Source organism: Siphateles boraxobius, unplaced genomic scaffold (assembly GCF_051911475.1).
Source record: "Siphateles boraxobius isolate OS27281-9 unplaced genomic scaffold, OSU_SipBor_1 22, whole genome shotgun sequence".
Lineage (NCBI taxonomy): Eukaryota > Metazoa > Chordata > Actinopteri > Cypriniformes > Leuciscidae > Siphateles > Siphateles boraxobius.
Genome location: NW_027508833.1, coordinates 2,937,921 through 2,961,685, shown reverse-complemented (window position 1 = coordinate 2,961,685; position 23,765 = coordinate 2,937,921). Strand labels below are relative to the sequence as shown.

Below are 23,765 nucleotides of genomic sequence, written 5' to 3'. Positions count from 1 at the left end.
TACAAGCGGACTGCATGTATTTTTTTAAACACTCAACCTATGTAAGGAGAGCAACTGCCTCATGCTACTTCCTCATTTGAACTACAACATTTACTAGAGCATTCATGCTTTTTAGATCAACGGCAGCAACTTGAATTTTTCCTCTTTCTCCCTGTTTTAATTTTCTCTTTTTTTTCTGCTCTTTGCTTCCTGATTCAATAACTGGCGGGGAAATTGCCCATGTCTGACCGCAGGGAACAGAACGCTGCTTGTCATGCAAATTCAGAGGCAGACAGATCTCTAATTGTTTCAGGGTTGTGTAGCTCGGTAGCCCAGTTTTTTTTTCTTTTCTTCTTTGGCCCCAAAAAATCCCTCCGGGGGTCACTACGTTAGACAGGCTGTTCTCGTCCTGAGGCACGCTGTGTTCCCCTGTTCTGGCTGTTAAATGCCCTCTATCTCCAGCTCTAATCCACCCTCACTTGCCATAATAGATTTTAGCAGATTGACATGTTTTACAGCATAGCTTGCCTTCCTGAAGCACCTGCCTCTAGAGCTCGAATTACCTGCCACCCTAAAGTGTGTGCGTGTGTGCGTGTGTGCGTGCGTGCGTGCGTGCGTGCGTGTGTGTGTGTGCAAGCAAAAGAGATGTGGTTGATAAGGCTTGAAATTTCCCTTAATGAAATGAAGTAATTGCTGTAATCAAAAGAGCTGTTAATGTGACCATGTTTTGCTCTATTTTTGGCATATCAGCTTTGCTAAATGATCTAGAATTAACAGGAGACAAAATAAGACAACATTTTCATGTTTTTTGAAGAAAGTGTAAGTGGTTGAAAACTCTCTGTCATAATGCTAAAATGTGGGTGGTTGTTTGCATGAATAATTCAAATTAGTTGCTAAAGTGTTCTGGGTGGTTGTGGTGTTGAGCGTTGCCCTGTTAAACTAGTATTTTTAATAAATAAAAAATGACTGCTTCAGGGCTGCCGTCAGAGAATCAGTTTAAAGCTTTGGTGAGAAAAAGATATGCATTCACAGATAAGCCAACAGATAGATTATGTTCTTAAATAAAGAAAGAAATACAAAATTAAACAATAATTATCTGTGTGATTTGAATTTGATTATGACAATCAACATTGATGTAAAATAAACGTAATATTACTTGTAAAAATTGTCCTTAGTAGCTGAAATGATCTGATCAAATATTAAAAGTAATTTAAACCCTTAACACTTTAAAATTAGGTATGTCCCGATCAAGTTTTTTTTTTTTTGCCCCCAATCCGTGTCATTGAATATTGAGTATCTGCCGATACAGAGTTCCGATCCGATACTTGTGTAAAATCGGTATAATGTATAGAGGGACATGCAGAGAGTTTTTCAGGGGCTCAAATGTAAAAAAGGGGGAATCTATCACTACCGGTTATGATTGCATGCAAAATGGATGTAAATTAGCTATATTGCTATAATCTGGCATGTTCACTTTAGTATTTTTATACAGATGTTCATTAATGTGCATTATCCCTATTAAATAAACAGACCAAAAAAAAAAGAGAAAAAAAAAAAAGAAAGTACTAGCACATCTCTCCTGAATGAGTTCTAGTATGTGGCTACATGTAACGCAGTTATTGGTTTGTTCAAGGTATGAGCAAGTAATAGTAATAGAGATGCTTGAGATGGCAGTGAAAATAGATATTTTTGGTTATGTTGCATGCACACTGCTCACGGTGCAAATATTTGCTTTCAAAAGCTCTGTCACCTTATCTCAGCAGAGCTACAATGAGCACTGCCATCACCTCAGACTCGAGACAATGCGGAGGTGTAGATCATCCAATCATAAAACGTTAACTCACTCCCTGTGTGTTGCTGTCTGAGTCATCTGCTTTTTGCTCCCTCCAGCAAATCTGATTTTGATTACACCACTATCATAAAAATGTGTCTAGCAGGCTGAGCCCAGTTCTGCAGATGTTTGATGAGATCCTTTTATATTATATATCCATTTGAGTTATCCTCTCCTTTTTTCCCCCTTTCTTGCGGAACAGTAGTGAACGGCCACTGCAGTGCCTTACTGTGAGTGCAAAGTGAAGGTGTTTAATTTTCCATCGTCTCTCGCTGTGAGTCATATGACTTCAGAGAAAGTGTCCCTGTGTCGATTATTTTTACCATCATCACTTTTATAAGATGCTTATAATTAACTTGTTTAAATGCACTGAGAAGTGGTCGAAATTATAACTAATTTAGTTTAATGGTTGCAAAGATTAAGGGTCACGTACCCCTTTTTTATAAAAATTTGATTAAGCTAACATGAGAGTAAGACAGTGATACCATTTTGAAGTAAACATGAAATCAAAATGGTCCCGTATTAAGCTATTCGGCTATTTTTTCTTGACTTTTTCTTTGATTTTTCGAGCGGCCATCTTACGATTCCCTACCAGCAGAGGGCTCAAACGGCCGTTATACAGATTTTGGTAGCTTCGACGGTACTTTTAAGATGACCCGCTGTGCAGCATACAAGTGTAAAACGACGTTCACAAAAGGATGTAGAAAAACTGCCCACAGGTTGTAATTCAAGCCCTATAAGTAGTAATTTATATGTACAATTGTCGCTATTCCTGTGTTGTTTTCTCCAAGGCAAGAGTAACTTAATTCTTCTACTAGTGTTGTCAAAAGAACCGGTAATGTTACTTCGGTAAGTTACCAAGTCGGTACTGAAATTTTGAAAATGGGACGATACCAGCATTTCTGCAGTACCGGCTAACTTATATTCTCGGTACCCACTAATAGCTGCTTTCAATCGCTTCAGTGTTTATCTAAGCGCGATCGAGGCTCCAGACTAACTTTTTCACTAGGAGCACTTTAGCCAATGTAGCCTAAGTTAGACCACGATGTATTATACTAGTGTCTGTGAATATTAAACCGCAAAAAAACGTGGCTATTAACCCTGCATGTTCTGCTTCTCCCTGTGGGAATGAATGGCGCAGACGCGCGGTTCAATTTACCACACACACACACACAGAAGCACTCGTGGCGCTCGCGCAGGTTTCAGGCTCTGCTGCCTCACGATATGAGGACATGATGAACTTCCTCTCCAGAGCCGATCTGAGTGTCACTTCATGAGCATTTTACAGCTTCATTTGAGAAAAACTATCGTCATATCATAACACACACAGAAACTCAAAGGTCTTCACGGCAACCCGTCAAAATAAAAGTTCGGTTTAGCTTTAAGAAATTGACTGAAATAATTAAATTTGCCTACTGTTGTACAGTAGATTTAGCTACATCTTAATGTAATGCAATTTTTAATAAGCAGGAATAAAATCTTTAAACAAATATCCATTTAAATGCTTAGGGTGTTTGAGTGGTAAGAATGGACAGTGAGACTTTAGATTTTAAAACGGTGTCTCCTTAGGCAATGTTTTCTCAGTCAAATCATACAATTTCCTATAGATTCAATAGAACGCGTGAGCTCACTAGGGAATACCAATATGGCAGCGCGGTGGCTTCACTGTTTATGACGTCATGACCTATCAAGTCATTCTATATAGATCAGTTGTTCCAATTGTTTCTGTGTTCACTTTCTGTGTTTGGTTTCTGTTTTGCCTTGTTCCTTGTTTGTCACCATAGTTACCCTCATTAGTTCCCATGACATCAATCACCAACACCTGTCCGTCATCAGCCCCTTGTTACCCTGTCTATTTTAACCGCTGTGCTTCAGTTGTTGTCTTATCGGTCGTTGCTCCTGTATGTGTGTTCCTGTCATTGCTCTTCTGCCTGCTCTCTGTGGATTACTCTTGTTCTTGGGTTATCTGTGTGTATGTTCTCTGTTAATACACGTTTGTGCTTGCATTTGGGTTCTCTACCTCATTCATGCTCACATGTTACATAACCAAACAAATCAAAGTATAATATCAGATCGATCCGACCTTTTTTGAGAAGAATTCTTCATGCCTTAAAATAGCTTGAATGTAACTCTACACCCTTGCCTCATTTAGTATACAGGGTTCTACACTGAACAAAATTATAAACCCACAATTTTGTTTTTGCCCCCTTTTTTCATGAGCTGAACTCAAAGATTCAAGACTTTGTCCATCTATACAAAAGGTCTATTTCTCTCAAATATTGTTCACAAATGTATCTAAATCTGTGTTAGTGAGCACTTCTCCTTTGCCGAGATAATCCATCCACCTCACAGGTGTGGCATATCTTGATACTGATTAGACAGCATGATTATTGCACAGGTGTGCCTTAGGCTGGCCACAATAAAAGGCCACTCTAAAATGTGCAGTTTTATAACACAGCACAATGCCACATATGTGGCAAATTTTGAGGGAGCGTGCAATTGGCATGCTGACTGCAAGAATGTCCACCAGAGCTGTTGCCCGTGAATTGAATGTTCATATTTCTACCATAAGCCGTCTCCAAAGGTATTTCAGAGAATTTGGCAGCACATCCAACCGGCCTCACAACCGCAGACCACGTGTAGCCTGACCAGCCCAGGACCTCCACATCCAGCATCTTTACCTCCAAGATGTTATGGACAACGAACACAGGTGCATTTTATTGATGGCATTTTGAATGCACAGAGATACTGTGACGAGATCCTGAGGCCCATTGTTGTGCCATTCATCCACGACCATCACCTCATGTTGCAGCATGATAATGCACGGCCCCATGTTGCACGGATCTGTACACAATTCCTGGAAGCTGAAAACATCCCAGTTCTTGCTTGACAGCATACTCACCGGACATGTCACCCATTGAGCATGTTTGGGATGCTCTGGATCGGCGTATACAACAGCGCGTTCCAGGTCCTGCCAATCAAGCAACTCACAGCCATTGAAGAGGAGTAGACCGACTATTATTATGTGTGTTGTCACACATATATTCAAGCTGTAAGGATACATTTTACTTGATGGTCACGAACACCATACAACATTTTTAGAGTCATTAAATTGAAACAATTACTGAAAATGGTACATAATTGTAATTTTCCAATTTCTGATTCTGTCCCACATTTTTTGTAACTGCGATCAGACATCAGATTGCAGAAGTTAAATTGGTTGTGGATGTATTTTTTGATACTGTTTTTTGATACTGCTTAAAATATCAAGTATTATTATAACTTTAAACAGTGGCCAGAAGTCTCAGATTATCAATTATTATGTTACTCAATTATTATTATTATTAGATTATCAATCATCTCGCCAACATTTAGTCCCTCTATCAACCAAATGAAATTCTAAAAGATGACTGCATGAATATTAATTTCTGAGGACATAGGGAGAACATGTGCCCAAACAACACATTTTCCCTCATGGCATTTTTATTTCGTCATCAGCCATTCAAGAAAACAGGCTGCATCTATTCATTCATTTATTATAGCAACTGGGATCCATAGGGGCTTGGACCAGCAGCCTCCTGTTCCCCAGTCTATATCCTTCCCCATTAAGCTGTGCAGCTGTCAGGGTCTAACATGGTGATGCTTACTGCTTTACAGCCTGGGATGGACCGTGAAGGTGCGCCAAGTCTTTCCCCCAACCATCAATCATTCAGGCCCGCGAGACTGAGTGAGTGAAATGAGCTGTGCCGTGAGCGGGCGAGCAGTGAGAATGCGAATCCCAGGAAAAGTCCAGTGGGGATGACGCTTAGTGGTTCTCTAGTAAGACTATCGTGTGCTGAGGGATGTGTGCTCAAGGGCTCAAAGGAGGCTTCTTCGGCCTTCTCAGGGGACGGGTAGTCAAGAGAATCCTTTGACAATGTTGATTTGATTAAGAAAATCTTAAAGGGGTCCCTTTTCACAAGATGTAAGATAGTCTCTGATGTCCCCAGAGTATGTTTCCAAAGGTTTAGCTCAAAATACCCCACATATATATTTTTATAGCGTGTTAAAATTGTCACTTTTTTTGTTTTTTTTGTTTTGTATGTCCCTTTAAATGCAAATGAGCTGCTCGCGGCACAGAGGTCGGAGCTTCAAGAGCTTGTGTGTTAGCAGCTCCGATTACCTCACACAGATACACTGAAAATTTCAAAAACTTTTAGCCTTTTATGTTCAAACAGGAGTCCAACAAAGATGGAGAGACTCAAGAAGTGTAGAATGCAACAGGACATTTCTGAATGTTTAGTTGATGAATTTATGTTGCTGGTTTGGATTTAACTATCTTCTAGTCATTGATTAGCATAGTAAATCATATAATCTATATAATCACATTCCCGTGGGCAGGGTTGATGTAAATTTTAGGGTTAGTGATGTCACTAACCCGTGAAGAAGCTCATTGTAGTCCCTACCAGCCGTTTGTTGTAGTCCTTAAAAAGCGATTTCTGTCAAAGAAAATATCTCCCTTTGCTTTGAACTTTGAGTGTTGTAACTTTGCAGATGTTGTTTATGCTCAAACAGCAACAAAACACACTAACCAAAGTTAAAAACGTGAAATCATAATCAACCACCTCTTTAAGTAGATCCATTAAACGTATAGTAAAGTTCTGTGCAGATGATGTCATGAAAATTATGATAATTGTTGATGATGAAAAAGGTCAGAAGCCAAGGCAGACTTCATCAGAATATCCCTTGTGAAAAATAAGTGCGCTTAATTGTGTTGAATGTGCATTTGTTTTGTACTGGAAATCTTAAAATGATATATTTTTTCACTGACATTATGATATTATGGTAATAATAGACCACTTAAGTGTAGCCTACTTAAAGAGAGAACACTTTCATGACTATGTTTCTTAACACAATTAAGTACACTTTTAAAAAGTGTAAAAAAAAAAATGTTAAACACTTTCAAAATTTCACTCCTCCCAAAATGTTAAAACATGAGCGTGTGAGAGCTTGTTTTTGGCTATATGACATGTTTTAGTCAGTTATCTCTTCGGAAAGCCGAAAATGTCACAAATGACGCTCAAAACACAATAATTTTCATTAAAAGTAGTGCTAATAAATTATCTTACCAGTGCTGATGCTGCTTTCTCTATAATTGTGATCTTTGATTTTGAAATTAGCTGATGATAAATAAAATGCAGCTCATATCTGTTGCTTTTGTTGACATGAACTCCATTGATTTTGCATATAGTGCGGGAATTGAAGGTCAGATTTATGTTCGTTTTGTAGAGACACATTTATATGTCCAAGTATAAATGCAACCATTTTAACAAATCAGATCAATAGAAACAGCCAATTGACTGTAAACTTTATTAGGAACTGCATCATATAATGCACGACAAGGACAATAATCTGACCCTTGCTGTTAGCCGTTCCTAAGTGACATGAGTGACTTAAATCAAAGACATCCAAGAGCTCCATTAAAGTGATATCATCTAATAATGATGGAGCTATTTTTGCACTTTTTTTCTGTCCATCCAAAATTAATAAGAAGCGATATCTTCACCATAACTCAACAAAGTGGAACAAACAATTCAGCTTGAGAACGTCACCAACCACATAACCTCACAATGCTCTTGCTGTCAGATATCAGTGTTGCAGCCCAGTATCATGCGAACATGATTTTATTATCAGGCTGGCTGCTGTTTTGGCTCTTAGACCAATACAAGATCAATTGTTGTACACAAATCAAATTTTAAAAGCCAGGAAAGTATTTTTGATATTTTCCTTTCATTTACCAGCCATTAAAATGTCACCGTAATAAATGTTTAGCCCACTGGCCTTGCCCAACTGTTTGTATAAATCAACAGTAGCAGATGATCGTGGACTGAGCTTTGCTTTAGGTACAGAGCATAAATAGTAAAAGAAAAGCATGAAAAAAAATAATGTGCAATTTTACAAACAAACTACAGGCCATGGGGGTCTACAGATTGTCGCTAAATTGGTAATTCAAGTCATGACTCGTTGGGCCATTCACACTGACAGCAATTTGTTGTGACAAAGTGACTGGAAATCATTTATTTTCAATGAGTGTTGGCAATTTGAGGCCCATCAGCGAGTTGGTAATGGGAAAGAGTTGAGCAGAGTTCAACTTTATGTAAATGAGAAGTGATGCGATGTGGCAACTGCCAATGGGTGTGCAGAGAGTGAGTTCCTTTTGTGTATTTGTTTCTTCTGTTCTTGTACCATTTGTCAGCATGTAAACGAAATAATGTTGTTTAGTAAGATACAAAAAAATATATACTAATAATATAAATGTAAAAAAAAAAATCAACTCCAGCAAACAGTCAATTAAGACATCTAGGAAATATATTCCTTTCAGTCCACTCCTATCTGTTCTTGTCCCATCTACACCAGCCCTCATCCTCTCCCACCGTTCCTGCCCTGTAGGCATTTATGTCTGAAATTCTCAGATGTTTTGTTCTCATTTCAAAGAGTACAAATTATCTGTAAAAATCTGCATTTTTTAACCTCTTTTGCCCCAGGTTCTCAGCAGCGATTTTTAGAAAGTCTACCATTGACAGAGCAGATCGTCACTGATCTAACATACATTAGAGATTTCTTCAAGATAACCCGTTCCCTTTCAAGGGAACTTCGAGCTGCGTCAAACGCTGCGGGAACGCCCCTGCGTTGTGCGTCATGAAGCACGTATGGAATCAGCCCAATGGAGAGATGAAACGTCATAGGCGGGTGACGTCATCGACCAGGAAACTATAAAGCACCCCAAAAACACAAGCGCATTAGCTTCTGTGCTTTCAGTCGCGCTACATGTGAATCTGTCCCTGTGTGATATTGTCTGTCTTACATACCCTGCACCACACAAACAATTTATCCCTATATATATATATATTGAGAGATTATGGCGGACGAACAGCAGTTTAGAAAGTGTGTTCCTCCCTGCTCGCGTTATTTAACGAGCGGGGATACACATGATCTTTGTGTTGTTTGTTTGGGAGTTCAGCATGCCCAGTTTGCTCTCGAGGGAGCAGACTGTGAGCATTGCGAGCGTTTGCCGTTAAGGACGCTCCGCTCCCGCCGGTCGCTCTTTGAGGAGAGCGGTTCGGTGCGCGCTCCCCGCGGTTCGGGTCCCGCTTCTGCCGAGGCAGAGCGGCGGCGCTTATCGTGGGGATCGCAGATGGATCTCACAGCGGGGTTTGAGACGGGCTCTGCCTTATCTCTCCCTTCACCTGTGAGATCCAGTGCCTCAGTCCCGGGTTCGGAAGCACGCGCTGCGGTTTCTTCCGCTCGGGCTGAGGCACCAATGCTGCAGCTATCCAGTTCTGAGGAACTTGATGTTGTTAGTGTTGAGGGAGATGTGGAGGATTCGCCACCCCACACTCCTGAGAGTGATGAGCTTATGGAGGTGTTAACAAGAGCTGTTGAAAAACTTAATATTGAATGGCCAGTGACTAGACAGGAGTCTGTTTCTAAATCAAAGTTGGATGAGAGATTTTTGCCGTCACGTGTGCAGCCTCCACGCCGGTGCCTGCCGTTTTTCCATGATCTCCACACCGAGGTGTCGAAATCATGGAGAAAACCGGTGTCATATAGAGTGTTTAGTCCCCAGACTTCAACATACGCTAATATTATGGGAGCCAAGGCTCATGGTTATGGTGCTTTGCCTCGTGTGGAAGAGACGCTTGCGAGCCATCTCTCCCCCGAAGCAGCATCATCTTTTAAGGCACCGGCATTACCCACCAAGCCTTTAAGAAACACTTCGGCTTTAGTGGGTAAAGCATATTCGGCAGCAGGTCAGGCTGCGTCATGTCTGCATACTATGTCAATCTTGCAGGCATACCAGGCTGATCTGCTAAGGGACATGAGTGAGAGTGAGGAGGTCAGTACTGACGTAGTTCGTGAACTGCGTCAGGCTGCTGATTTATCCCTGCGTGCCACCAGAGAATCGGCCAAATTAATGGGTCGTTCTATGGCAGCTCTGGTGGCCGCAGAAAGACATTTGTGGTTAAATCAGACTAATATTAAAGAGAGAGAAAAAGCTTTTCTTTTAGATGCTCCTCTTTCTCCCATGGGGTTGTTTGGTGATGCTGTGAATTCAGTTATCGATAAATTCCAAGAAGAAAAGAAACAAACTGCAGCTTTTAAAAAGTTTCTTCCCCTTAAAGTTCATGTCCCTGGGGCTGCTGGGCGGGAGCAGCCCCGGCCGTCTTCGAGCTCATCACATAGAGCGCAGCAGAGGCAGAGTGTCGCGTCTCGTGCTCCCCCTGCTGGACAGTGGGCTCAGCCGCGACACTCTCAGCCGAAGCCTTCTCCCAGTAGAACTGATCTGAGGACAGTTATATTGGCTAAGAAGGCTTCGGCTAAGAAGAAGTCCTGACGCCAAGCCGTTCAGGATGCTGAGGGTGGTCCCCACCGAGGCGGAAAGGTGTTCACCTCTTTTTACGGTGCCCATTCCTCCTCGGTGCCCTCAGGGGCTCGTTCTGCCAACCCCGCCTTTATGCCGGGGCACAGACGATCCCAGCGAGCGCTTTCCCGAGGGACGCTCGCTCCCTCTGAGGAGGGTCTCAGAGCGGTCAGACCAGTTGTTCCCTGCCGGTGCGCCGTTACAGGGCGCTGCGTCTGCTGCTCAAGTTACACCAGAGGCCAGTCTCGAGAGGCTGGTACCCTTAGTAGAATTTCTGGCAGAGTGGAAAAGCCTTCCAAAAATATCTCATTGGGTCCTGCAGACAGTAGAAAAGGGTTATGCTATCCAGTTCAGGTGTCGTCCACCAAAATTCAGAGGGGTTCTGCACACAGTGGTGGGCCCCGAGCAGGCTCTGGTATTGGAACAAGAGGTGAAAACGCTCCTTCAAAAAGAGGCTATAGAACGGGTTCCTCCTCCCAGTTTGGAGTCAGGTTATTACAGCCGATATTTCATCGTTCCAAAGAAGGATGGGGGGTTGCGTCCAATTTTAGACCTGCGCATATTGAATCGCTCGGTAGGGAAGCTAAAATTCAAGATGCTCACTATCAAGCAGATCGTGTCTCAAATCAGGTCCGAGGACTGGTTTGTCACGATAGATCTGAAGGACGCATACTTCCATGTGTCCATCCTTCCACAACACAGGAAGTTCCTGAGGTTCGCCTTCGGGGGCGAGGCGTACCAGTACAGGGTTCTTCCGTTTGGCCTAGCTTTATCTCCCCGCACTTTCACGAAATGCATGGATGCAGCACTAGTGCCTCTGAGGCTTCAGGGCATTCGTATTCTCAATTACATCGACGATTGGTTGATTTTAGCCCAGACCGAGCAGATGGCGGTTCGGCATCGAGATGTCGTCCTAGCTCATATCAGAAAGTTGGGGTTGAGGCTGAACGCAAAGAAAAGTGTATTATCTCCTTCCCAGAAGACCACTTTTCTGGGTGTCGTTTGGGATTCGGTATCGATGCGGGCGCGACTCTCTCCGACCCGCATCGCTTCGATTCTCTCAGCTGTGAAACAAGTGAAGCTAGGCCAGCTACTCACTGTCAAGCAGTTTCAGAGACTGTTGGGTCTGATGGCAGCAGCGTCCAACGTTATACCTTGCGGCCTGTTGTACATGAGACCGCTACAGTGGTGGCTCAGGACCAAGGGATTCTCCCCGAGGGGAAATCCGCTCCGCACGTTCAAAGTCACGCGGCGCTGCCTTCGTGCTCTGGTCATGTGGAGAGAAACTTGGTTCCTATCCAAAGGTCCTGTGCTGGGGGCTCTTTGTCGTCGCATAACGCTAACGACGGATGCTTCCCTCACAGGGTGGGGGGCGGTCATGAGTGGTCGCCCAGCCCAAGGTCTGTGGCAGGATCATCATCTTTCGTGGCACATAAATTGTCTAGAGATGTTGGCTGTGTTTCAGGCTCTGAAACACTTCCTAACAGACCTGAGAGGCCATCATGTGTTAGTTCAATCAGACAACACGTCGGTGGTCTCTTATATAAATCATCAGGGGGGCCTGCGGTCTCGCCGGCTTTACAAGTTGGCCCGTCAGATCCTCCTGTGGTCCCAAGGGAAGCTACTATCTCTGAGAGCAATGTATCTCCCTGGGTATTTGAATGTGGTAGCAGACTCCCTGTCGAGGCAGGGGCCGAGGCCAGGGGAATGGAGACTCCACCCCGAGGTGGTGGAGCTCCTTTGGTTGAGTTTCGGTCGCGCCGAGGTGGACCTATTCGCTTCCAAGGAGACCACTCATTGTCATCGGTGGTTCTCCATCACTCTTCCAGCCCCCCTGGGGTTGGATGCTATGGTGCAGCCGTGGCCGAGGTCACGTCTGTACGCCTTTCCCCCGATTGCTCTGTTACCAGGAGTTCTGGAGAGGGTCCGCCGGGACGGGGTCAGTCTACTACTAGTAGCCCCGTTCTGGCCGGCCCGAGTATGGTTTGCGGACCTGATTTCTCTCCTGGACGGTTCTCCTTTGGAGCTCCCGGTCAGGAGGGATCTACTCTCCCAGGCGGGGGGCACGATACTTCACCCCCGCCCAGAATTGTGGAAACTGTGGGCTTGGCCTCTGAGGGGGCCCAGCTCATAGACTCCGGTCTCTCAACCGAGGTTGTTGAGACCATTCTTAACTCCAGAGCTCCATCCACGAGGAAGCTTTATGCCTTGAAGTGGAAACTTTTCACTTCTTGGTGTGGAGAACACCTGCAGGACCCAGTTAACTGCCCAGTGGGTGCAGTGCTGGAATTCCTGCAGGAGCGCTTCTCCACAGGGTTATCCCCCTCCACACTAAAGGTGTATGTGGCGGCACTAGCTGCTTACCACGTCCCTTTCAGTGGAGTTTCTCTTGGGAGACACCCGCTTATAACTCGTTTCCTCCGTGGCACTTTGAGGCTGAGGCCAGCAGTTCGTACGAGGGTGCCGACTTGGGATCTGGCCATTGTATTAGAAGGTCTTTCCCTAGCTCCTTTTGAACCTATCGAAGAAGTTCCCGAGAAGTTTCTCACTTTTAAGACTATCTTTTTGCTTGCTATCTCTTCACTAAAAAGAATCGGAGATTTGCAGGCTCTGTCGGTTTCACCCTCGTGCCTGGAATTTGCACCTGGCATGGTTAAAGCTTTTCTGCATCCTAGACCAGGTTACGTTCCTAAGGTTCCTACTAATATTGTTAGACCTACGGTTCTGCAGGCTTTCTGTCCTCCTCCATTTATGTCATCGGACCAGGAGAAACTTAATTCACTCTGCCCTGTTAGGGCATTAGACGCTTATGTCCACAGAGCTGCCCTGTGGAGGAAATCAGAACAACTTTTTGTATGTTTCGGGCCACCCAGGAAAGGGTGTCCGGCGTCTAAACAGAGAATGAGCAAGTGGGTGGTTGAGGCTATCTCACTTGCTTATGAGTCGGCTGGCCAGCCTTCACCTTTGGTTGTCCGAGCTCACTCTACCAGGAGTATGGCTGCTTCTAAAGCTCTTTTGTCGGGGGTTTCCCTGAGTGATGTTTGTGATGCGGCTGGATGGTCTTCACCGCATACTTTTATTAAGTTCTATGACCTAGACTTAAGCTCTACCCCTGGGGCACAGGTGCTCTCGTCCTCTGTGCGCTAGTCTCACATGACGGTCATTTGGTCCTATGGCGACGTGGGTATTCGCGTTCCCGCAGCGTTTGACGCAGCTCGAAGTTCCCTTGAAAGGGAACGTCTCGGTTACGTATGTAACCCTAGTTCCCTGATAGGGAACGAGACGCTGCGTCGCTCCGCCATACTCCCGGCACTCCCGTTAGCGCTTCCTTCAAGCCTATCAGAAGCTAATGCGCTTGTGTTTTTGGGGTGCTTTATAGTTTCCTGGTCGATGACGTCACCCGCCTATGACGTTTCATCTCTCCATTGGGCTGATTCCATACGTGCTTCATGACGCACAACGCAGGGGCGTTCCCGCAGCGTTTGACGCAGCGTCTCGTTCCCTATCAGGGAACTAGGGTTACATACGTAACCGAGACGTTTTTGATGCTTTTCCAGGAGTCAGGTCAGGCTGTGTAGGTGGCACTTACATATATTTCCTGTGATAGAAAGACAAAACTATCATACAATGATTAAAGTTACCACACTTGACATGTTCCATTGACTTTCATTTCATCTTGTGAAATAACTTGAAAAGGAAATGTTTGGTCATACCAAAAGGACTATTTTTTGTAAATATCTCACCCTCACGTCAGTTCGCCTTATGACTGTCTTTGTTATTGTTTTGAGAATATTCTAACCACTTTACAAGCAAACAAATGTGTCTGTCTCCAAAAAAATAATAAAAAATAAATAAAAATGTGGTCCATACTATATATTTGTATTGAGAGATAGACCAAACCTTAAGTCATTACTCAATTGAAATCCATGCTACCTTTTCTTAGACTAATCTGGTTCTCAAAGTTATTTTATTCAGAAGACCTGGCATATGAACTATTTATATGGTATTTGTGCAATCTTTTTGAAGCTTGAAAGTTCCAGTCCCCTTTCATTGTAATTACATGGAAGTGCATTTTTCAAGTCACTGGAATTGCCTGGAATGAAGGTGAGGAAATGATGACATTATTGTCCTTTTTTGGTGAACTAGTTTATTTAAAGTTGAATCTGTCTGTCCTTCTATGAGGTTTTCCAATCAGTACCATATATATACAGTAGTAACACCACACTGTAAGAGAGCATCATGGATCTACTCTCCCAGCCATTTCTGGATTCTTCAAACCCTTTTTCTTTAATCTTTGGAGACTCTTTCTCAATCATCTTTGAAAGGCAGCTGTAATGTGACTTTCCAGTTTGCCAAGTCTAGGGAAAAATCAAGGAACAGGGCCACCATAGAATCAAAGGGCCTTTATTCCTCCAAGACATCATGAAGCAGACAGACTTGCCTCCCATCTTTCTCGAGCATCCTTTGATATAAAGTCACTGCCCTTTTGGATACTTCCAGAATGGCCTTTCTCGACCTGGTCTGAAAACATGACTGTCATGTGAGATGTTCTATATCCTTTGTATGTGTAGCCTCAGGGTTCGACATTGTTTGTTACTTGTCAGTCATGCATCCACAAAAAACACCTATGTATGGCAGTTTTGCAGATGTCCAGTGTCATGATTCATTATAGTAAAGAAGAGATGTCTGCAAAAGGGAGCTATTTTTGAAAAGAGATGGTAACAGCTGTCAAACTTCACATACAAAGACATGGTCATGCAACATGCAATACCTGCCAGACCACGTCTCTGATCAACTTTAGAGTTTTGATAGTAAAAGGGGGTAAACAAGTTTCAGCTTCCTAGCGAAACACTAGAACTGAAATTTTCTTCTGAGGTAAAAGTTGTTTGAAGACTCACAAGTTGCTTAGTCAATAATGTTTTCCTGAGTAGACATTTGGATGTCTCTAAATTAGTAAATAAGTTAAATAAATTGTATGCCTAGTCCTGCTCCGGGACGGCTGCTATTCTGAGTTTTGCTTCAATTAACCACACTTAAAACAACAAATCAAGGTCTTCGGGATTACTAAAGACTTCCAGGAAAGTGTGTTGGGTCAGGTTGGATCTAATCTCTGCAAGACAATGTCCCTCCAGGACCAGGACTGTTTATTTTTTTTTTTTTTTACTTTGCAATTTCAAATAAAGTTACTGACCAACTCACCAAAGTAACTTAGCTATTTTTTCTTACAATATCTGGGTTGAGTAGTCCCTTCACTGTAGAATTCTGTCAGTCAAATTCAGCAAGTTCCGCTGTGAAATTTTGTCTGTTAGTCAGACTAAATTTAGTCACTCGAATATAGTATAGTTTCTGGCCTTTGGAATTACACAGTTGCAAACACGAAGAAGTCAGTACATTATTTGTTACACAATGAGCAAGGGGTCACCATTCTAACATACATGCTCTGGCTTTTATATTGTCTTACAGGAACACATACCACCTTTTACCAATAAGAACTTTGGTGTATCAGCACACTTTGTCTTCCTCACTGGCTTGTCCCCTTTGATGTGTCTCCTCCTCTAATGCAGCAGCCCGAAAACGCCCCAAAAACAGACAAAGAAATTGAACCAGTTATATCATTGCATGCTTTTTCCCTTCGGGCTCTGTGTAAAAATCTGACAAAGACAAATGATGGCAAGGTCCTTCCTCGGCCAATCAAGCATGGGGCTGAACAGTTCGTTGAGATCCTAAATAGATGCCCCCCAATTCGTCTGTTGTCCTAAGGGAGAGTAGGGTGTAATTCAAGGGCATTAACTTTACCGGCTCTCCCTGCAGATCAGACACATTGGCTTGGACTGCCTTAACTAACACAGGGTGTGCTTCTAACATTTTCAATCCATTCTTAGAGGCCTGTGTGGAAAGCTCGTGGTCAGGGCTGATCATTTACTATTTAAATGGGACCAAGAATTCTTGAAACTGAAAGCAAGCTTCCGATTTTCATATAATCATTTCATTATATAATTCAGTGAGATAAAGGTAAACAGATTGGCTTGCTGTCTATGACGAAGGGCTCAGGCATAAGACTTAAGCTCTAAATCCCCCTTGGGCTACTTTAATTAATGAAGGTAATATGATTTTTAATACTTAACAGAAATGAAGTGAATTAAAGGTTGTGTTAAGGTGAGTCTCGATCTCAACAACAGGATCGTCATGTTCCCGCAATGAGAACATGAACCATCCAAACATATGATGCATCTATTATGACCGTATGCTGGGGACAGGGAACAACCACATCCAGAAACACACAGGTGGAATGGCATCTTGAAAAAGGTGCAGATAACACTGCGGCAACACTGATAGGGGATGGCGCAGCCTCTACCAGTGAAGCACTTACTTCTTCGCCCTGTAACCAGCCGTCAAACAAACAAACGCAAAGAGAATGCTGTTAAAACAGCAGTTGAGAGCTCAGAAGCTCAAGATCACTGCTGCACTCGCGTTGTAGAACCACCAGCACCAGGAGGGCCTTCCAGAAGAAGCAACGACTCACTTGTTGAAAGAATCAATACTCTTCAGAGACATCGACATGAAGACCGATCGGCTCCAAAGAGAAACACAAATGGTGCGTGTATCCACTTCTGTATTTATACCCGCGCTGTGGGGCGGAGCGCGAGATACAAATCTCACACACCAATGTCCATTGGCTCGTTTTATCAATATTCCAAGATGACAGGCTCCCTAAGCGTGATCCAAATCAGTACGGTACGTCCGACTACGTAGAATGTGACAGAACAGAAAGGGAACCATAGGAAAGTTGTACTTTTAATTCTTACTTTTTAATTCTATGAAGGACTGTTATTCTCTCATCACATTCAATGTTGAATGCAAGCCCTCAACTCCACTAAAATATAATTTCAGTGGCACACAAACACTGTGACTGTATTTTAATATGGTGTACCATCTATCGGAAGAACTATTTACTTATTCAACAACCATTAATGGCTATGTATGATTGAATATATATATATATATATATATACCTTTTTATCATATTCTGGAGGATTATATATATACAGTATGATCCAATAAGGCTCAAAATGAGGAGGGGAAATAGCTGTTGAAAGATACGGACAGAATTAAAAGGTCAGAGGAAGGAAGGAAATTACAGATATGTGATGGAAAGGATAGTACAATGCAGGTATGAATAAAAAATTAGATAATGAGATTATCAGTATAGCAAACAGGTCAATGTCCTTTTCAAACAAATTCTGAGTATGGGTTATACTTGGCCTTCACGTCACTTCACCTTTTAAGCCGGGTCTGTGTATTACTATTATCTGTCTAGTCTATCTGTCAGTTTTATTATCTACTTCTTTTATAAGAGCAGGCTCCAACCAGCAAGCATATACCACTTTGCAGTTTTGTATTATGAAAATCTTTCAGCAATGTACGGACATCAGCAATGTGAAATGATCTTGAAGATTATTTTAATTTGCTTCTTTTGTCTGGTCCCATTAGGCAGATTTTCAGAATCAGGACAAAGAAAGTCTCTGCTCTTTTTTTAACACTTAATGCGATTGAGAAAAGCACAGAGATCATGTATGAGTCAGAGTACTCACTCTAATCCTGTTTTGAGAGAACACATTTCAAACTAGCTTAGTTGTATCTGTGTGCAATACTGCCTGTGATCTTATGCTATAACGAACATACACAGACCTTATAATCACTCTGATCTCCACTCTGTACACTTCACATCCAATATGTTTACCATATGGCCCATTCACCTTCACATCACTTTTGCTGTCTTTGTTGATTGATAAACTTTCCTATTTAATCAAGAGCAAAGTGGCTCCGAAGAAAGCCTTTAATTAATAATGCATTTCAGTGGCTAGTGTATAATTAACCTGTTTTGAAGCACAAAATTTTAGCTAGTTGCTAATCCTTCAAAAATGTATCGGTTGTGATATAGATGTGAAATAGACCTCTTGTTGCTTATTTCACACTTTTTCACTTTTTATGTTGAGAAATGTGAGGCATTTTTAAAAATGCATGAACTTCGCATGCTGTGTGGCCTACTTCTTGTTACACAACAAATATGGAGGAAATGGAGTCTGAAACCGAGTTTCCAGCTGTCTTGCTGTGACCTTCATAGGCAATGTGTTTCTGAAGGAGTCATTACATTCTCATTCTGTCGGTAATCATTGTTGTTGTTTGAGAGGGAATATAAAAATGACTTCAAATAGTTCCTCTTTGAATACAACTGGAGCTCTGAGCTCATTTGACTATTCGCTTTAAAAATAATCATCAAATCACATTAAATTAATTTTAAAAAATCAATCATATTTTATAAATTGTTTTTCAATCTTGTATGTCAATCTTCAGTTATCATTTGATGCAGGACTTGCAGCAATTTTTGTGCATGATTACGAAAACAAACATTTTATCAATCATAATGCATGCTTGATACGTGTGATTTGACCTCGAAGGATCTTTGTACTGGAAACAATATTTCAGAGCCGGATTTTTGGTGACTGCACATCCTCCTTGCAGTGTTTACAAGGGTTAGTATGTGTACCGCAGAGCCTGTGAACCTCCATGATGGCCATTAAGCTTTTTCCCCATGTGCATTGACAGATTGAGCATCTTTTATCTTAGTTTAGCTTTCAGCTCACTGATATGAATGTTTTCCCGCCAGTGGTATGACTCACTGTTACAGCTGGCTGTCAAATGTCTGCCATACAATAATTAAGTCATTTTAGGACTCGCACACCGACGCTAGTCCGGCATATCCATCACATCTTTGTTCTTTCATCACAAAGCCGAGCAGATTGGGTTATTAACACCTCCTCGACTTTTGTTTCTCCTCTTTTTTCTTTTCTTGCCATTTACACTCATTCACAGCGTTTGATTAAAAGGACTATTCGTTTTTTTATTTTCTTTAGCAAGGGTCCCGTGCTGAGATGTAAAGCAGGGGTATTAATTACTATGCCATCTACATGAACTGATGGTTCTCGCTCAATGCATGTAAATCTGCCTGCAGTTGCAAGTCACAATTTGACACAATACCAGGAGATAAATGAAAACGAGTCAGATGGGTTATAAAAAAATAATCCATCCGTGGCCGATCAAGCCAAGAGTGAAAGAGAGTAAATGAACAAAAAAACTAATTCTCATAAAAGCACAATGTTCACTCAGCATCTCTTTTTCCAGGAATTGTGATTGTTGCAGCCCAGGTTACAACTACCATAGACAATTTGAATCTTACCTTTGGTTCCCTGAATTTAATATGTAATTTTATATGCATTTTATTTATTTGTGAAAAATCATTTGTCTGGATAATATGCATTGTGTTGAAAGTTTACTTTTACTCTATTCCAAATTAAATGCATGTTTATAAAAAACAGTAGACATAAATGAAATAAAGGGCCACTTAAGAGAATACACTTTAATTACTGTTTCTAAACACACTTAAGTACTCTTTTAAAAAAAGTGTATTATAAATGTTATTTTTTTTAAATTGTACATTTTAAATCAAAAAGGTTTTTTTATTTTATTTTAAATTACTTTTTTTAAATGACTTTATCATAAATTATATTATATTATATAGGCTATGTTCTAAATTGCAACTTTATCATTACAAACGCGTAATTACAAATATATTTTAATTTATGACATGCAATTTTCAGTAGAAATGACATTAAAGTATAATATAGTTTATCAGAAATGGTCATTATCCCACTCGATATAGCTTTTTTTCAACAAGAAATAAAAGCATCATTCATGTACCTCCCAACATCTGCACCAAGCACTGAATGCTAATTCATGGTTGAGTCACCGGTTTCTTAAAAAAAGAAGTCAAATGAATATAATGTTGTTATATTAAAGGGACAGTTCACCCAAAAGTGAAAATTATGTCATCATTAACTCACCCTCATGTTGTTTCAAACCTGTATGAGTTTCTTTCTTCTGTTGAACTAAAACTAATATATTTAAAAAAATGTTGGTAACCAGACAGTTGAGGTTAGCCATTGACTTCCATGGTATTCAACCCCCCCAATTTTGTGTTCAACAGAACAAAGAAATTCATACAGGTTTGGAACAAGAAATTCTATTGGACACTTAGTTACACGCTTGTCTTGATTTCAAGTTGCTGAAGCATTATCATCTCAGATAAACATCTTTTGTCATGTGTCTTCTCAACAAAATCTGTCGCCACCCAGACCAAGAGTGTGTTATGCCTCTGTAGCCACCACTGATAAAATCCCATGTTTTTAAAGAAGGAAGTAAGCGAATCACATCAGTGAGCGTTTTTTTTTTTTTTTTTTGTACAATCACTCTCTTTATCATTGTCAGCAGTCTGATGAACCCCTGGTGAGCGCGGTCCGTTTGTACAGCTCTGCGACTGTCTTCCATTTGCATAGATATGCAAACCCCAGTTACATCTCGTTGTGTTCGCTGTGATGCTATCAGACTCAACTCACATAAATCCATTCGCCACATGCTACTTATCTGGGCCATTGTTCCGTCCTACATATTCTAAAGCGTGTTAAGCTAGCGCTCCATATGCAAAAAGAAAAAAAAATACATATGGCGCCATAGTAAAATTATCCATATCTCGCCCCACAAAAAAAGGGCAGGAGTTGTATATGTTCATGTTAAAATGTTATCCGAGACATCTCTTCAGAGCTGTGCTTGAGTTCTCATTACATTAACACATTTCTTAGTGTCTATTGTGTCTTTAGTGGACAGGAAAGAGCTCTTTGTGTTTTCATTTGTTGATAGCCTTTGTCAGTATCCTTTCCTGTCGTTGAAACCATAAAAACAGGAGACTGCTGAGAGCCTTTGCCTCTTTTATGTCTTCTTCCTGCCTCATTTAGTTTCACAAAGTGCTGAATTTACTTGATGTCTTTGTGTTTGTTTGCACAGAAGCTTTTAATGTAACTCTCTGATTTACTTTCTTGGCGGGAAAGTCAATCGGAAAGACATAAAGTGAACCTATCCGAAGTAACCTGTTACACCTAATGTGTGGCTGTAAAAGAAGATATAGGAGAGAAATGGGGTAAAGGTGAGCTAATGGGAATGATCGGGGCTGCTTGTGCAAATGTTACATCTTAAGCAGGGGTGACCCTGGTATCAGAGAGTTACTGGGATTGAAATTCTGCTTTATCACCATTGTGCCCTTGAGGGATTAAAAACTTGGTTCCTTCGGGAGAGCCGTCTCTGTAATTAGTCTCTTGTCTTTCTCCTCTCAGGAACCTCTCAAAACGTCACTCTCCGGGGCCGCTATCACTGCAGACGGGGTCACGAGATCAGCGTGAGCCAGCTGTGTGACTTCAACCCTGACTGTCCACAAGGGGACGATGAGGGAGAACATTGCCGTGAGTATTAGTGCCGTCCATTTGGAAGACTAGACAGCAGACGGGGGCTCAGGAGGTCAGCAGCCAGTCTTTAATGAAGCCATTGTGTGCTTGCCCATTATATAACAGAAGTTGTGTTTATTGGACGTTGTAGGAGTTGTTCTGCTTCAGTGACCAGTGTCATCGCAGACTCAATCTTTCTCAAAAAAGAAAAAGAATGGGATAACTCTAACCTCTAACCCCAAATACTGTAACCCTATATATATTTGCTTTGTCCTACGCTAATTAACATCTCTTATTTGAGATATAATTAACTATATTTATACATAGTTTGGAATAATGGCTGAAAGTATGAAAGCTTGTTTCCGCCATGGAATAAAACAATTTAAAAGATAAATGTGACTTTTTATCCCACAAATCTGACTCCTTTTTACACAATTGCAAATTATAATGTCAGTATATAAACTTGCAATTTTGACTTTTTCCTCTCAATTTCGAGTTTATATCTGCCAATTCTGACTTTTTTTTCTATGTACTCGCAATTGTTAGTTATAAAGTCCAATTCTGACCAAAAAAAAGAATTCTCAGAACTGCAAGTTTATATCTCACAATTATGACTTTATAGCTTGCAATTGCAAGTTTAAATCATGCAATTGGGAGAAAAATAGTCAGAATTGTGTCTAAAAAAACTTATTCAGTGGGTTTTTTTTTTTTATTTTTTTTTATTCAGTGGCAGAAACAGGCTTCTAACTTTGAAATAACTGAAATCATTTGGCGAAGTGATATGGACTTGTAAAGCTGTCAAGACCTGCCTGGAGCTACTTTTGCCATGCGTTTCCCTGAAAAGAATTGCACATCTTGGAATGTTCGTCAACCAATTAGATTCAAGCATTCAACAGCCCCGTAGTATAAATATATACAGTATATAAATATGGCAGTCATTCAATACTTTGGTATTACGACCTGATTCGTGCACCATGTTACTGCTACAGTACTTTTTGTAAGGGTATTGTAAATTTTGTAAATTTTAAATGTATAACATGCAATTTACTCTGCTGTCAGGCCTAATAACAGTAGCAGAGTGAAACTGGCACTGAAAATACATGTAAATTAGTGGGATGAGGTGAACATACATACTTGTGCTTGCTGCTTTAGTGGACATTTCCATTGTTTTCACTGAATTGGGAGATTTGACAGCATATTTCAGACACAACATCAGAGCAACATTGTACTTTTAAACACTTCACCACTGAGCAATTTCAGTTCATATGACACATCTCCCACATTTAGCCCGTTTTCCTCTGTAATTTTCTCAATTGCTCTGTCTGATGGCCCCACCTTTACCTATCATTCCCTGCTGTTTCATTTCTGCAGTGGAACTTCTCTTTCCTCAAAGATCAGCTTCTCACACTGTCCTGATCCAGTTTAGTATGTTGCAGTCATTAATGATCATCCCATCCGCCTCGCAAGCGCAGCACAGATATTGCCAGAGGCTTTTCGACAGAAAACGGAGAACAGCAATCTCATCCTGTGTCATTCAAATCGTACATTTTCGTTGTCATCTTTTCTCTCTCTTTCCCTGTTATTGCTCTCCATGCTAATCCTCATGAGTGTGGTCACGCTGGTCGATGTGTTTACTCTCTCCTGGTTAATGGCAGTGAGTTCAGGCCTGTATCATCTCCCCTCAGCGGATGATTAGCTGATCCTACCTCACACCTCTCAGATCAATACTGTGCAGAAGCTGTAATCAAATTTCTGTGGGTCCACCTGCTGTGCTTCTGGACGAAAAAGAAAGCCAACTGTTTGAGACTGAACAAGGTTCTGAGTGTTGTTTATTGTTAGAACAAAGCTAAATGTCACTGATTATGTTCAATATGCCATCACAGATATTAATATCGATTAGCAACCTGCTAATCAGTCTTTTTCGAAACCCGTTCAGCACATTTAATTTGCACAACAATAATTTATTGTGTCTTTAATAAACTTTTTTGCTAAGATGAAAGTGACTTCTGAAGACCAGATGAAGAGATCTGCACAGGACACTGTAGTTGTCCAAAGGTTTTAAACTTTTAAAGTGATCTCACAAAGTATATCAACAACATCAGGGTCATATCTTAACCTAAAATCTAAATAAAAGCAATAGCTGCATATATCATTTTTCTCAATAAGTGTTTTGTTTTGTTCTGTTGTCATTTCATTTTGTCATCTTAACATCCTTGTTCTT

At 41.3% G+C, this 23,765-nt stretch overlaps 1 protein-coding gene across 2 annotated transcripts in view; it reads left to right on the top strand.

Moving 5' to 3' along the window:
• Positions 1 to 23,765, top strand: part of alk (ALK receptor tyrosine kinase) — a 510,023-nt gene that overhangs the window by 402,773 nt on the left and 83,485 nt on the right. For both annotated transcript variants that reach the window (XM_077238337.1, XM_077238336.1), the window contains one exon: positions 21,437 to 21,562. In XM_077238337.1, the coding sequence (XP_077094452.1) occupies positions 21,437 to 21,562 (126 nt within the window). The remainder of the gene's footprint in view (positions 1 to 21,436; positions 21,563 to 23,765) is intronic.